Source organism: Nycticebus coucang, chromosome 11, assembly GCF_027406575.1.
Source record: "Nycticebus coucang isolate mNycCou1 chromosome 11, mNycCou1.pri, whole genome shotgun sequence".
Lineage (NCBI taxonomy): Eukaryota > Metazoa > Chordata > Mammalia > Primates > Lorisidae > Nycticebus > Nycticebus coucang.
This window is the reverse complement of record NC_069790.1, coordinates 24443977-24460995: the sequence shown is the minus strand read 5'-3', so window position 1 is coordinate 24460995 and position 17019 is coordinate 24443977. Positions and strand designations below refer to the sequence as shown.

Genomic DNA, 17019 nt, shown 5'->3' with positions numbered 1-17019 from the left:
AGAAAATTATAGACCAATATCACTAATGAATATAGATACAAAAATATTCAACAAGATCCTAACAAATAGAATCTAACAACACATCAAACACATACATCTTGACCAAGTCGGTTTTATCCCAGGGTCTCAAGGCTGGTTCAATATATGTAAATCTATGAGTATAATTCGGCACATAAAGAAATTAAAAAAACAAAGACCATATGATTCTCTCAATTGATGCAGAAAAAGCTTTTGATAATATCCAGCATCTCTTCATGATCAGAACCCTTAAGAAAATTGGTATAGAAGGGACATTTCTTAAACTGATAGAGGCCGTCTACAGAAAACCCACAGGCAATATTGTGTTGAATGGAGTTAAGTTGAAATCATTTCCACTCAGATCAGGAACCAGACAAGACTGCCCGTTGTCTACACTGCTCTTTAACTCCACTGCTCTTTAGTTTTAGCCACAGCAATTAGAGGAAAAAAGGCGATCAAGGGTATTCACATAGGGTCAGAAGAGACTAAACTTTCACTCTTCGCAGATGATATGATTGTATATCTGGAAAACACCAAGGATTCTATTACAAAACTCTTAGAAGTGATCAAGCAATACAGTAGCGTTTCAGGTTACAAAATCAACATTCATGAATTGTAGCCTTTATATACCAACAATAGTCAAGATGAAAAAACAGTTAAGGACTCTATTCCATTTACAGTAGTGCCAAAGAAGATGAAATATTTGAGAGTTTATCTAACAAAGGACGTGAAAGATCTCTATAAAGAGAACTATGAAACTCTAAGAAAAGAAATAGCTGAAAATGTTAACAAATGGAAAAACATACCTTGCTCATGGCTGGGAAGAATCAACATTGTTAAAATGTCCATATTACCCAAAGCAATATACAATTTTAATGCAATCCCTATTAAAGCTCCACTGTCATACTTTAAAGATCTTGAAAAAATAGTAATATGGAATCAGAAAAAAACTCGAATAGCTAAGACATTACTCAGAAATAAAAACAAAGCAGGAGGAATCACGCTACTGGACCTCAGACTATAGTGATCAAAACAGCATGGTACTGGCACAAAAACAGAGGAGTAGATATCTGGAACAGAATAGAGAACCAAGAGATGAATCCAGCTACTTAATGTTATTGGATCTTCGACAAGCCAATTAAAAACATTCAGTGGGGAAAAGATTCCCTATTTAACAAATGGTGCTGGGTGAACTGGCTGACAACCTGTAGAAGACTCAAACTGAACCCAAACCTTTCACCATTAACTAAGATAGACTCTCACTGGATTAAAGATTTAAACTTAAGACATGAAACTTTAAAAATATTAGAAGAGAGTGCAGGGAAAACCTTTGAAGAAATTGGTCTGGGCAAGTATTTTATGAGGAGGACCCCCCGGGCAATTGAAGCAGCTTCAATAATACACTACTGGGACCTGATCAACCTAAAAAGCTTCTGCACAGCCAAGAACACAGTAAGTAAAGCAAGCAGACAGCCCTCAGAATGGGAGAAGATATTTGTAGGTTATGTTTCCGACAAAGGGTTAATAACCAGAATTCACAGAGAATTCAAACGTATAAGCAAGAAAAGAAAAGTGATCCCATCGCAGGCTGGGCAAGGGACTTGAAGAGAAAGTTCTCTGAAGAAGACAGGCGCACGGCCTACAGACATATGAAAAAATGCTCATAAATTGTTACATGTGACGAAAAATAGATTTTTTGACATCACAAGCATTAGGCATAATGATTGGGTAAGTATAAAGCAACCTCCAACTCCTGGCCTCAAGCAGATTCTCCTGCCTCAGCCTCCCAAGTAGATGGGACTACAGGCACCTGCCACAACACCTGGCTATTTTTTTGGTTGCAGCCATCATTGTCGTTCGGTGGGCCCAGGCTGGATTTGGACCCGCCAGCTCAGCAGTATGTGGCTAGCGCCATGATAAGCTGTTAATTTGAAATCAGACAGTTCAGGTTTAATGGCCTAATCATATGTCTATATTCTTTGTATTTCTATGGATTTGCCTATTCTGGGTATTTCATATAAATAGTATCATCTTCTTTCACTCAGCATACTGGTCTTTATTTTTTATTTTGTTGAGGGAATACATAAGTTAAAATGCCTTTACACAAATTAGACCAAAAAAAAGAGAAATTCAAAATTAATTAATTAATTAAATTATTTATTTTGAGACAGTCTCACTACATCGTCCTCAGTAGAGTGCTGTCCCATCACAGCTCACAGCAACCTCAAACTCCTGGGCTTAAGCAATTCTCTTGCCTCATCCTCCCAAGTAGCTGGAACTACAGGTGCCCGCCACAATGACTAGCTATTTTTATTTATTTTTGAGACAAAGCCTTGTTATTGTTGCCCTGGCTGGAGTGCAATGGCATCATCATAGCTCACAGCAACCTCAAACTCCTGAGCTCAAGCCATCATCCTCCATCAGCCTCCCCAGTAGCTGGACTATAGGCACCTGCCACAATGCTGGCTAGTTTTTCTATTTTTTGTAGAGACAGGGTCTCACTCTTGTTCATGCTAGTCTCAAACTCCTGACCTTAATGGGTCCTCCCATCCTGGCCTCCCAGCATGCTAGGATTACAGGCAAAAAAAAAAAACGTAGTGTGAGTTAGTACCAGTAACTGTAATGACAATTTATTCATTTATTTATTTTTTAGAGACAGAGTCTCACTTTATTGCCTTTGGTAGAGTGCCATAGTGTCACAGCTCACAGCAACCTCCAACTCCTGGGCTTAAGTGATTCTCTTGCTTCAGCCTCCCAAGTAGCTGGGACTACAGGTGCCCGCCAGAATGCCTGGCTATTTTTTTGTTGCAGTGTGGCCGGGGCCAGGTTCGAATCTAGCATCCTTGGTATATGGGGCCAGCGCCCCACCCACTGAGCCACAGGCACTGCCCTGCAATGCAAATTTAGAACCACAAGAGTAGTATGTATTCTCTTCTATTTTACATATCCTTTCTGCTAGGCCAAGAATCCCAGCTCTAAACGACTCTAGTAATAACAGATTAGATTATTACTCATTCACTCAAACCCAAAGTACACATGCAACAGTCTCAGAATACTAATGCCAACACCACCTCTAATACTATGACTAGAAAAAGAGACTTTTTTCCATCTTATTTTCTTTGGGGTATATTCACTAGTGACGCTCAAATTACCGTTTTGATTAAAAATTACTTTTTGTGTGGCTTTGCTACCCACTGCATACTCATTTAGATTCATTAGCTTCATCTTCAAATCTTTTAATTTTGATTTATAATTATGTAAGATAGTTACATGATTCCATACTTAAGCTTTTTTTTTTTTTTTTTTTTGTAGAGACAGAGTCTCACTTTATGGCCCTCGGTAGAGTGCTGTGGCCTCACACAGCTCACAGCAACCTCCAACTCCTGGGCTTAAGCGATTCTCTTGCCTCAGCCTCCCGAGTAGCTGGGACTACAGGCGCCCGCCACAACGCCTGGCTATTTTTTGGTTGCAGTTTGGCCGGGGCCGGGTTTGAACCCGCCACCCTCGGTATATGGGGCCGGCGCCTTACGGACTGAGCCACAGGCGCCGCCCCATACTTAAGCTTTTAAAACAAAGTACGCTGGGCGGCGCCTGTGGCTCAGTTGGTGGAGTGCCAGCCCCATGTGCTGAGGGTGGCGGGTTCAAGCCCGGCCCCGGCTGAGCTGCAACCAAAAGGTGGCCGGGCGTTGTGGCGGGCGCCTGTGGTCTCAGCTGCTTGGGAGGCTGAGGCAGGAGAATCGCTTAGGCCCAGGAGTTGGAGGTTGCTGTGAGTTGTGTGATGCCATGGCACTCTACCGAGGGCGATGAGGTGCGACTCTGTCTCTAAACAGGGCAGCGCCTGTGGCTCAGTCAGTAAGACGCAGGCTCCATATACCGAGGGTGGCGGGTTCAAACCCAGCCCCAGCTGAACTGCAACCAAAAAATAGCCGTTGTGGCGGGCACCTGTAGTCCCAGCTACTCGGGAGGCTGAGGCAAGAGAATCACTTAAGCCCAGGAGTTGGAGGTTGCTGTGAGCTGTGTGATGCCACAGCAGTCTACCGAGGGCCATAAAGTGAGACTCTGTCTCTACAGAAAAAAAAAAAGTATGCTGAAAGACTTATTTTTAACCCTCATCTTTCCCCTTCCTTCTCCAATTAACAATTTTTAAATGTTTATGTTATACCTTTATATTAATCTGAAATTTTACAAGAAAATAAATATTTTTCAAAAATGTTAAAAGTTGGCTTGGCACCTGTAGCTCAGTGAGTAGGGCGCTAGCCACATACGCCGAAGTTGGCGGGTTCGAACCCAGCCCAGGCCTGCTAAACAACAATGACAACTGCAACCAAAAAAAAAACTAGCTGGGCATTGTGGTGGGCACCTATAGTCCCAGCTACCTGGGAGGCTGAGGCAAGAGAATCGCTTAAGCCCACGAGTTTGAGGTTGCTGTGAGCCGTGACATCATGGCATTCTACTGAGGGCCACACAGTGAGACTGTGTCTCAAAAAAAAAAGTTTTCAAATTTATCCTTCCGTTTTAAAAACATAGTAAATATTTTATACAGATCATATACATTTTAATACACACACACACACACACACTTTCTTTTACTTTGCTCTTTAAGTATATACTTTAGAGATCTACTTGAAGGATCTGCCTAGAAGTGGGATAGTTCATCAAAGGGCAAATCCATTAGCAATTTTACCAGTATTGTTAAATCCTTCACAACTACCAAAATAAGAGGGTCATTTGCAGGAGCATCAGCAAGGTGCGAATGTGCCTGTTTAACTATCAGCAGTATGTCAAACTTAGGGCTTTTTGCCAATTTAACATGTGAAAAATATCTGTTATTCTTTTTTTTTTTTTTTTGAGACAGAGCCTCAACCATGGCATCACAGCTCACAGCAACCTCCAAATCTTGGGCTCAACCTGCCTCCGCCTCCCCGGTACCTGGGACTACAGGCGCCAACCACAAGGCCTGGCTATTTTTTGGTTGCAGCCGTCATTGTTGTTTGGCAGGCCAGGGCTGAAACTGAACCGGCTAGCTCAGGTGTATGTGGCTGGCGCCTTAGCTGCTTGAGCCATAGGCGCCAAGCCCGTGTTATTCTTTATTTTTACATTTCCTTTAATATGAATGGCATGAGCATGTTTTCTTTTTTTTTTTTTTTTGTAGAGACAGAGTCTCACTGTACCGCCCTCGGGTAGAGTGCCGTAGCGTCACATGGCTCACAGCAACCTCTAACTCTTGGGCTTCCGTGATTCTCTTGCCTCAGCCTCCCGAGCAGCTGGGATTACAGGATGAGCATGTTTTCATATGATTAAGAACCATTTTAATTTCTTTTTCTGTTCCTTGTTCATCTGACAAGCTCATTTTCTATAGGGTTTTGGGTTTTTGGTTTTTTTTTGAGACAGAGTCTCACTTTGTCACCCCCAATAGAGTACTGTAGCATCATAGCTCATAGCAACTTTAGATTCCTGGACTCAAGTGATCCTCTTGCCTCAGCCTCCAGAGTAGCTGGAATTACAGGTGCCTGACACAACACTCAGCTATTTTTAGAGGTGTGGTCTCACTTTAGCTCAGGCTGGTCTTGACCTTGTGAGCTCAGATCTGCCTGCCTCGGCCTCCCAGGCCTCGGAGATTACAGGCATAAGCCACTGCACCTGACCTGATCTTTTTATTTTTTAAAAGCTCTTTGATAGGGCGGCGCCTGTGGCTCAGTGAGCAGGGCGCCGGCCCCATATACCGAGGGTGGCAGGTTCAAATCCAGCCCCGGCCAAAGTGCAACAAAAAAATAGCCGGGCGTTGTGGCGGGTGCCTGTAGTCCCAGCTACTCAGGAGCCTGAGGTAGGAGAATCGCCTAAGCCCAGGAGTTAGAGGTTGCTGTGAGCTGTGTGACGCCACGGCACTCTACCGAGGGCAATAAAGTGAAACTCTGTCTCTACAAAAAAAAAAAAAAAAAAAAAGCTCTTTGATATATTAGAGATACTACTGACACTAGGAATATTTGTTTGCCATTTTATCGTTTGTTTACCTTTGGTGTTTTACACAATTTTAATTTATTTTGGTAAGAAAATTATTTTTGATGTTATTTCTTCTGGAATTTGAACCATGGTTAGGAAAATTTTCTGTCTTGTTTTTTCATCCATGTTTCATAAATTCATGTTATCAGGAATTCATCCATGTTTCTTCCGGGAATTCTATGATTATATACATCTCTAGTTATACAAGTGGTTACTTGTTGAAAAGACGTTCTTTTCCCTGTTGAATACCTTGACATCTTTGTAAAAAAAACTTAACCATACATGTGTCAGGACCTATTTCTGGATTCTATTATATTCCATTGATCTATGCCTATCCTTATGCAGTATCATGTTATCTTTATTATAGTAAAATTTTGAAATGTTAAGACATTTACACTAAAGTGTAAGTCTTCCAACTTTGATTTTATAAAACTTGTTTTGGCTATATAGGTGCTTTCATTTTCCACAAATTTTATAATCAGCTCACTAATTTGTTTGTATTTTTTGTTTGTTTGTTTTTGAAACAAGTCTCACTATGACACCCTAACAGCAACCTCAAATTCTTGGGCTTAAGCAATTCTCTTGCCTCAGCCTCCCATGCAGCTGGGACTATAGGCGCCCGCCACAATGCCCGGCTATTTTTTTTGTTGTTGTTGTTGTAGTGTCGTTGTTGTTTAGCAGGCCCAGGCCAGGTTCAAACCCTTAAGCCCTGGTGTATGTGGCCGGTGCCTTGGTCATTGAGCTGTGGGCGCTGAGCCAGCTCACCAATTTCTAACCAAAAATAAAGTGTACTGGTATTTTGATAGAGATTGCATTAAATTTACAGATCCATTTGGAGAGAATTGCCATCTTAACAATATTGATCCTTCCAACCCACATTCATGGGTTTCTTTAACGTCTCTCAGCAATGTTACATAGTTATCAGTGCACATGTCGTACACATCTTTTGTTAAATTTATTACAAAATGGTTATGATTTTTCTTAATGTCTTTTTTTTCTTTTTCAGTTTTTTTTTTGGCTGGGGCTGGGTTTGAACCCGCCACCTCCGGCATATGGGGCTGGCGCCCTATCCCTTTGAGCCACAGGCACCGCCCTCTTAATGTCTTTGGTAATGTTTTATGGTTAATTGATATTGCATAAAATAACACTTAAAAAAATTTTATATACTGATCTTGTACCCTGTGACCTTGCTATTAGTTCTAGGTTTAGAAATTTTTTTTCTTTTTGGAGACTCCTTCAAGGCTATATGCCTTTTTTTTTTCTTGCCTTATTTCCCTGGCCAGTACAATTTTGAATAGGAGTGGTATTCGAATACAGATTATCTTTTTTTTTTTGAGACAGAGTCTCACCATAGTGAAACAGAGAATGAGAATGCAGATTATCTTTTTTGTTTTGTTTTGTTTTTTTGAGACAGAGTCTCACTGTGGCTGTGGTGTCATATCTCAACAGCCATCTCAAATTCCAAGGCTCATGCGATCCTCTTGCCTCAGCTCCCAAGTAGCTGTGACTACAAGTGCACACCACTATACCTGGCTAATTTTTCCATTTGTAGAGACAAGGTCTTACTTGCTCAGGCTGGTCTCAATTGCCTTACCTCAGGCAATCACCCTCCCAGAGGATTACAGGTGTGAGCCACTGCACCCAGCCTGAATGCAGATTATTCTTATCCAGCTCCTGAGGGTAGGGAGAAAGTTATCAGTTTTCCACCATTAGCTATAGGTTTTTCATAGATGTTCCTTATCAGGTTGAAGAAGTTTTTTCTCTTCCTAATTTGTTGAGTTTTTATTGTAAATAGATCTTGAAATTTGCCAAATAATCTGTCTATTGACAAGATCCTATGGTTTTCTCCTTTATTCTGTTAGTATGGTGTATTTTATTGTTTTACTGATGTTAAACCATCTTTTCATTTGTAGAATAAACCCAATATATTTTTTATACATTGGGAAGTGTATTTAAATGCCAACTCATTTGGTGTTAATTTGATAAATCCTTTCTCCATAATGTCCAAGTCATTTCAGTACCAATTACAAATCCAAAATAGTGGTCTGAATTATTTTACTGCAATTCGAAGTCTCTTTGTGGCCTATACACTCCTTTATATAGGTTTTATTCAGTGGCATTCCTACTATGTGCCAGGCACTGTTAGGTGTTGAAGATATAAGATATAAAAATAAATAGGGCAGCGCCTGTGGTTCAAAGGAGTAGGGCACCAGCCCCATATGCACAGGTGTCTGGTTCAAACCCAGCCCCGGCCAAAAACTGCAAAACATAAGTAAATACATAAGTAAATAGGACACAAACTTGACAATCAAAACAAGTAGCTGTAGGTTTGGTGTTAATTAATGTGGGTGCATTTGAAATTTAAGTGATAGGAAATTAGTAGAATTTTTTAAAAATTCTTCCTTCTCCTGGAAGAAGTTACCTGAAGTATAAACTGAATTTAACCAGTGTTACCACGTCATTCACCATTCAACATGGACACTTTTGGGAGTGATAGTGACAAGAGGCATAAACTAGGATGGATGGTTAAGGCTTAACCAGTCACCAGGGAAGGGTGTTTAAGGGGGAAAAACCTGTGCATGTGAGAGGGCAAGGCCAATTAAAGTACCTAACACATTCAATTTAGTCAGTTTGTAAACTGGGAGGAAGGAAATTAGGCCAGAAAAGCAAGCACAGATGAGGTTCAAAAGGCCTTATAAAATCAGAAAGGAACTTGGATTTTAGTCCAAGGGCTATGAAGCATGATTACTATTACTATTATTTTTTTTTTTTGGAAAAATGTAATCTGCAGCTGGGTAATGTGGTAGGTGCCTGTAGTCCCAGCTACTTGGGAGGCTGACGCGAGAGGATCTCTGGAACCCAAGAGTTTGTGGTAGCTGTGAGATACAACGCCACAGTACTCAGTCCCAGGATGATTGAGACTGACTCAAAAAAAAAAAAGGTAATCAGATTGTTGTGTAGAAAAAGTGTGAGCAAAGAACAATGTAATCATTTGGGGAGAGAAAGGAGAGTGACCATTATATGGCTTATGGGAGTCATGAAATGTTCTACAATTGATTGCAGTGATGGTTGTACTACTCTGGATATACTAAAGCCTATTAAATCATACACTTAAACTGTAAATTGTATGGTGTGTACAAATCATTTAGAAAACTGTTGATTCTCCAGGTGAGAGATGATAGAGGCTGTAGACAAATGTGTTGTGAGGGTGAATTCACAAAATTTGAACCCACAGAGCCTGTGACAATATGGAGATGTAGAAGTGTAGCAGCCCACATAGCCTATGGCTAGGATGAATGAGAGTTATAAGAAATACCTGTACAGGAATACCTTGATGGAAAGGGCATGGAGAGCATGAGAGCTTGTGAGATGAGTCAGTGTCTCTCTTTCTTTCTCTCTCTCTCTCTCTCTCGTAGGTAGCCCTCAGGCACTTAAGAGAAATTGTTCCTGAGCAAGGTAGCTTTAGTTAAGCCATTTCCTGATGGAACCCAAACCACTGGCAGGTGGGTAGAGAATGGGGGAAAGAGATCTTAAGACATGTTGAATTTGAGAGACCTTTGAGGTCTAAGTCTGTACTGAAGAGTATCAACATATGTCATTGAAATGAACAGGAATGACTAGGACATGCGTGAATAAAGGAAGAGCTAAACTCTAAGAAATGGTTAAAGGTGAAATGAGCAAGAATCTGAAAATCTGAGATATGAAGAACACCAGGGAAGCATATCACAAGTTCAGTTTAGAATATTTTAAACTGTTCAGCAATATGAAATACTGTCATATGTCTGAGAAAAGTAGCCTCTAAACTCTAAAAAAAATTTGAAGTTCCAATTTCAACAGAATGATAATGGCAGAAGCCAGACCCACGTGGGTTCTGTGGTAAATGGTGAGATGTGGTTCATCAGAAAAAAAAAGGCATGGAACTCGGTTTGCTGAGGAGAGAAAAGGGAAATAGTTGAGGAGGAAAAGACTTTTGTTTTTAATGTTTTCCTTTAAAGAAAGGGAAGGACCGAATTAGGTTGAAAATATTTAAAGGAATGAGCTGGTTGCATAAAAAATCAGCTGAGGTGGTTTCTGTAAAAGCTAAGGTTTGGAAGCCAGTGGAATCATAGAGCAAAGCTCCTAAGAAGGTTTGAAAGGGTGAAATTGGTATTATAAAGATGCTTAATACTTTTATTCTCTTTCTGAATAAACAATCAATGGTGGATGCAGGTACAGATAGATTTGGTGAGGGGATAAGTTGAAGTGTTTTCCTCTATTATTTTTCTGGTGAAATAAAAGTAATCTATCAATAGAGGAGGTACTGGGGAGGGCAATGATTTAATGAGACTAAAGGTTTTAAACTGTTACCCAAAATGAAGGACAAGCTTGCTAAACCTGAGGCCCTAGTTGAGGATGACGACTATCAACTGCATGGTGGAGTCAATCTGTGCCATCACGTGGTTTTCTACAGCAGTGCTCAGCAGGTGGAAAGAGATAAGACAAAGCTGAACTCACCTATGGTTCAGGTTTTGACAGGTATAAATTAATGATAATAACGCAAAGAAGTTTTGCCCGAAAATGGTCGAAGTATTAAGATGACTAAACTGGATGAGGAGGTTAAGTGAAGGAAAAAAATGACTAATGGCACTATTAATAAGAATAGAGGCCAAGCTCGGTGCCTCATGCCTGTAATCCTAGCACTCTGGGAGGCCAAGGCAGGTGGACTGCCCAAGCTCATGAGTTTGAGACCAGCCTGAGCCAGAGGGAGACCTCATCTCTATAAATAGCAGGGCATTGTGGCAGGCGCTTATAGGCCCAGCTACTTGGGAGGCTGAGGCAAGAGAATCACTTGAGCCAGGAGTTTGAGGTTGCTGTGAGCTGTGACACTACAGCACTCTACTGAGGGTGACAAAGTAAGACTGTCTAAAAAAAAAAAAAATACACCACCTTGGTGTATTGGGTTTGAGGCTTTCAAAATTTCCAAGGGTTTCTGTATTTATCTACTTTCATTTAACACTTTTATCACCAACTATACAAAGTGTACTATGCTAAACTGTAGGAAAATCCATTGTCAATACACCATATCAACCATTTTGTAGAAAAGCATTAAGACCAATAAGAATATTCAATAGGGGCGGCGCCTGTGGCTCAGTGAGCAGGGCGCCGGCCCCATATACCGAGGGTGGCGGGTTTGGACCCAACCCCAGCCAAACTGCAACAAAAAAATAGCCGGGTGTCGTGGTGGGCGCCTGTGGTCCCAGCTGCTCGGGAGGCTGAGGCAGGAGAATAGCCTAAGCCCAGGAGTTGGACGTTGCCGTGAGCTATGTGACGCCACCGCACTCTACCGAGGGCAATAAAGTAGAAACTTTTTTGTAGAAACTCTGTCTCTACAAAAAAAAAAAAAAAAATTCAATAGAATGCTCAGTACACATTAACAAGTCACAGAGTAGGAGGTACTTATCAAGGAAATAGTCATTTAAAAACTGCCTTAAATAGATTGTGACTGCGGAAAGACAGCCACAGGTAGACTTGGGATAAAAAAATTGTTCTGGGCTCAGCACCTATGGCTCAAGCAGCTAAGGCACCAGACACATATACACCTGAGCTGGCGGGTTCGAATCCAGCCCGGGTGGGCCAGACAACAATAACGGCTGCAACCAAAAAAATAGCTGGGCATTGTGCCAGGCGCCTGTAATACCAGCTACGTGGAAGGCAGAGACAGGAGAATCACTTGAGCCCAGGCGTTGGAGGTTGCTGTGAGCTGTGATGTGACAGCACTCTACCCAGGGTGACAGGTTGAGGCTCTGTCTCAAAAAAAAAAATCGTCCCAAGTAGGGGGCACAATGTAAATTTTCTTTTTTTTTTGTAGAGACAGAGTCTCACTTTACTGCCCTCAGTAGAGTGCCGTGGCGTCACATGGCTCACAGCAACCTCCAGCTCTTGGGCTTATTTGATTCTCTTGCCTCAGCCTCCTGAGCAGCTGGGACCACAGGCGCCCACCACAACGCCCGGCTATTTTTTTGTTGTTGCAGTTTGGCCAGGGCTGGGTTTGAACCCACCACCCTCGGCATATGGGGCTGGCACCCTACTCACTGAGCCACAGGCGCCGCCCAATGTAAATTTGATTAGAAGATAAGGTTTATGGGAAAACAATGTGAGATTGGGCTATTACAGGCAAAAAGCCTATATGCCTCTGTGCCCACCATTCTGAGAGCGAGCAAGGACAAAGTCTGTCTTTACAAAGCCAGTTAGAAACCAAGGCAGAACTCTGTTGAAGCTGTTAAGCCTGATCACTGAGGAGGTAAAATTCCTGTGGTCAGAAGCTGGCTCCAGAGGCTGAGGCGTGCAAGCTCATCATCGGTGTCTTAGGAATCACCGGTGGGTGTCTAGCAAGATAGTGTTAACTGCCTCCAGATGGTAAAGGGCCCAGAGGCCAGGTGAACAATCAACCTTCCCCCCCCCCACGGTGATCTTGTGACTTATCGGGAAAATGGCTAATAGCATGTTTTTCCCAGATTACTATTTTTAAATACAATAGAAAGTTTAGAAGAATGAGTATCAGTTGATCAGTAGATTAGCAGACCCCAGGGAAAGGTTAATTTGTTTTTACAATATACCTATGAAGAGATTGTGTGACTATTGATTAACTGTGTGTACATGCAGAACTGGCTATATAAGCCAGGGAGAAATAAAGAAGTTTGCTACTTGCCACCATAAGAGCTTGTAGCCCCCTTTATTCCATACCATTTCAATAAGCAGGTCTATACTCTGCAACACTGAGCACCAGAGAGAACTTCATGCAACAGGCTATAAAGATAATTTAAAGCCAAATTATACAGAGCCTTAAATGTGCTAAGGAATTTGGACCTCATTCAGTAGGCAGTGGAGAGACGGTTAAATATCTGTAAACATGATCAGTGATGTGGTCTAGGAAAAATGTTGAATCTAGGATCAAATCCCGTTATGTCTTTTTTTTTTTTTTTTGTAGAGACAGAGTCTCACTTTATGGCCCTCGGTAGAGTGCCGTGGCCTCACACAGCTCACAGCAACCTCCAGCTCCTGGACTTAAGCGATTCTCTTGCCTCAGCCTCCCGAGTAGCTGGGACCACAGGCGCCCGCCACAACGCCCGGCTATCTTTTGGTTGCAGTTTGGCCGGGGCCGGGTTTGAACCCGCCACCCTCGGTATTTGGGGCCGGCACCTTACCGACTGAGCCACAGGCGCCGCCCAAATCCCTGTTATGTTTAACACCTAAACCAGTGGTAGTCAACTGAGATTGCACGAAAGAATCACCCGTAGTATTTGAACGATAACTGTTTCTGGGTATACCCATCAGATTGTGGTTCATTTTAGGAGGGGATAAAGTTTAAGCATTTCAAGCATTTAAAAGTATAACCTCGTGCTTCTAATCTGCCAGGGTAGAAAGGCACCAGCCTCAGAAAAGCCTATATGTAAATATATTTCAGTCTTTATCAAACAAATTCACTAGCTAAGCTGATCTTATAAAAAAATAAATAAAGCACTACTACTCCCACCATGAAAGAAAAACATATTGAATATATACAATTTATTTAATAAATTAATGTCATTCAAAATACAGTGCCAGAACATTATGCAGTTGAACATGCTAGTAATGTTTATCATGAAGCACCTGTGCTCATGTTAGATTGGCGGCGCCCCACTACTGCTAGTGGTTCCTGGGATTAATGCCTGAGCAGCGCAAGTTATCTGCTCTTCTGCACAACTAGTGCAGAGAATTCCTGAACAGTTCACCTTCCTAATCCTACCCACCCCCCCCAACACACACAACAGGTTTAAAAAAACACACCCTGACAGCTAACAGGTATCTATACACAATCACTCTACAGTAATGCTTTTTATTAAATTAAGATGTAATGACCTGGTTAACCCACTTTAAATCTTTAAGATGGAGAACTACATCAGCAGCAGGTAGTTATATGCATGAGCCAATGTTAATGTAATACAGAAAGTGGAGGCATTTACTGATTACAGCTCCACGCAAACCCGCACAATGAGGGGCTGGCAATTCATATTGCAAGCCCAGCAACGTAAGTCCACACCTGGTAAATGACCAGCTTATTAGAAGACCTGTATTCTAGATAGACAAGTTAGTGAAAAGAGAATACATGCACCTAATAGCAGAGACTGATCCTGCAGTCATAGCTTTCCCTGTGTAATACCATAAAATTACGGAAGATCTTCAACTATAGCATGGGATTTAGACATTTCTATACCAACACAGACATTAGTGTTAAGTGCAGCTGAATTAATTACACTGAAAAAACTATTCCAGGGCTTCAGAACAGAAGCACAGGAATGAAGTTACATATACTAAAATAACCTCAGCACAATTTGTGATACCACACTAGGAACAGGAAGCTACTTTTGTAAATGGACATTTGAACTGTACAGACAGGGCTAACAATGTTAGATAATCTGGATTCTTATGCTCTCATGATACACATAAAAGTTTCTCAATTATTGATTAATCTATTTCATATTATGGAAGCATATCTTTCTGTAAGACTGATATATATTATACTGATGCAAATAGTAAGTAGGGCATAAAAATAAAATTTATCAAAGATAGATTTTTTTTTATGTACTCATACTTAAGTTCTTTCATAGCCTCTCATTTAACAAAGAAAATGACAAAGCACATAACTCAGGCGTGCACTCCCTGAACTCTCTAACTATACAGGTGGCAGTGCAACCATTTCTCCATCAAGTTCAAAGTCGTCTGTCCCATCTGGTGAAAAAAGGTAAGTCGGTGGTTTCCATGGAGATTCTTCGAGGCAGGATGGATAAAGTTTCCCCACAGTGCATCGAAAATCTCTCCCTAAGTCCCATAGTACACGTTCAGATATATGCTGCCGCAGAGACCACCGGTCAAGTTCCAGATCATACTGGTAAGTGACATATTTAGCTCGTTCATTTAAGTGGGTTTCTCGCATAAACACACATAGAGAATTGGAGATCACAACAGCTCTAACACAGGGGTCAGAGTATCTCTTAGCAGGGATGTTGGCTGCCATTTTCCACTCATTCTTATTCACATCATATATCTCCACAGTTACTGAAGACCCATCTACAGTGCCAGAGGGCAGTCTTATGCCAGAATTGGTAGCAATATGCAATCCTCCAATATAGAAAATTTTATCACCAAAAGCTGCAGCTGAAGCAAAGGACCTACTAGTCTGCCTCATGGCCATTTCTACCCACGAATCAGACCTTGGAAAATAGCAATACATGAGATTCAGTGTCATCACATAAATGCAATCATGAACCACAACTGCTGCACTCCACTGCCAAGCACAAGGCAAAGGGCTAACCATCGTCCACTCATCTTTTTCAGTGTCGTATCTTTCTACGGTCCTCCGGTTAAGTTCTCCACCTACACTGTCTCCTCCAATTGCATAGATATAGCCTTCACAGCAAACCAAAGATGGCTTTACTCGGACAAAAAGCATTGGAGTCTTTGGAAACCAGGTATTTTGCTGTGCATCAAACCAGTAAAAGCAATTCACAGTTCTGAAGGCAGTCTGAAGTTTGCTTGTTTTACTATGATTCGTTTTTGTGTTTTTCAGAGGAATCTGACCCCCTGCTATGTAGATGTCATTATCAGGAGTTACAACTGTTCCAACCTTATGCAAATCAGCTGGTGGGCTGCAGAGCTTGTAAACTTTTTCTGCCTGGGGGCTGTAACAGACAGAAGAATAAAGACTACAAGGATTTTCTGAAGATGCTTCAATGAAAATCATCATTTCCTCTTTAGTCATCCCAAGTCTTGGTTTGAAAAACTTGGGCATAGACTTATATAGACCTTGAACCACTACAGACTTATCATTAGGTGGCAGACCTTGAAACCAAGCTCTCTGTGTCACTTCTGAAAGTGCATCAATTCTGATTTGGCTAAGAACTGAAGATAAATACTGAGATCGTGATTCTGTGTTGTACTCTAGCCACAGCATAGCAGCTTCTCGAACGGTTTCTTCCTTTTCTACATTTAAATTGTCACTACTGAGAATATCTATCAGTAGGTCGTGCGACAGCTGCATGAAAGCTTCCTGGTGATACACAGCAGTGAACTTGTGCTCCACCATCCTTTTAGCACTTTGTTTTAATTCCTCACAACTGAAGAGATCAGCAAAACTCAACAATCGCACACAATTCTCTGCATTTATTTTTTTAATTAAATATTCTCGACAACGTTGTAATACATCTTCTACCTAAAATGAGAAGAAAAGGCTGATAAGGGTAGGATAAACACCTTTTACGTAAGACACAGGTATAATTAATCAGATCCTGATAATACAGTTTTTGGGAGTTTTTTTTAGACATGGGATGTCACTCTTGCTCAGTCTGGTCTTAAGCTCAAGCAATCTTCCCACCTCTGTCTCCCAGATGCTAGGATTATAGGCGTGAGCCACAGCACCCAGTCTCCCTTACTTAGTTTTTGTTTTCAGATACATGCGTTTGGGCTGAGAGAGCCGGTCTTCCAGTAATAACAAAAGTAGAAGACTGCAGTCTAGCTCAGTGGCCTACTTACCTGTCCTATTTAGAAACCTGTACTACAACATTAAATAAACTAAAAACTAATAGCCTTAAGGGACAACTAAGAAAATTCACACATAATTATATTTTTTTAAGGCCTAGAACATTATAGCTTGAGAAAACTATATAAAAAATATAAATTAATCATAGCATAGAAATGATTATTGTTGAATAGCTGGATTTTGGTTTTCTCAACTTGGACAAGATAGTCACAGAAAACGGGTACATTGAGTAAGAGTAGTTATTTGCCACTCTCATCTAGAGAGATAAGATAACAAACTAAACACATTTATGGGCAGCCCCCAATTACATTTAAATGACTTATCTTAGCCATTCTAGGCTGACTAGATTTGTTTTTTCTTAAGATGGTATACCTTAGTTGAATCAAAAATGCTACCTACCCTGTTTCCCCCAAAATAAAACAGTGTCTTATTTTCAGGTGTGCTCC

The 17019-nt window shown here is 41.2% G+C and overlaps 1 protein-coding gene across 5 annotated transcripts in view; it reads right to left on the bottom strand.

Moving 5' to 3' along the window:
• Positions 1-13548: 13548 nt before the first annotated feature.
• Positions 13549-17019, bottom strand: part of KBTBD2 (kelch repeat and BTB domain containing 2) — a 34286-nt gene continuing 30815 nt past the window's right edge. For all 5 annotated transcript variants that reach the window (XM_053553567.1, XM_053553568.1, XM_053553569.1 and 2 more), the window contains one exon: positions 13549-16246. In XM_053553567.1, the coding sequence (XP_053409542.1) occupies positions 14711-16246 (1536 nt within the window). In that variant the 3' untranslated portion in view covers positions 13549-14710. The remainder of the gene's footprint in view (positions 16247-17019) is intronic.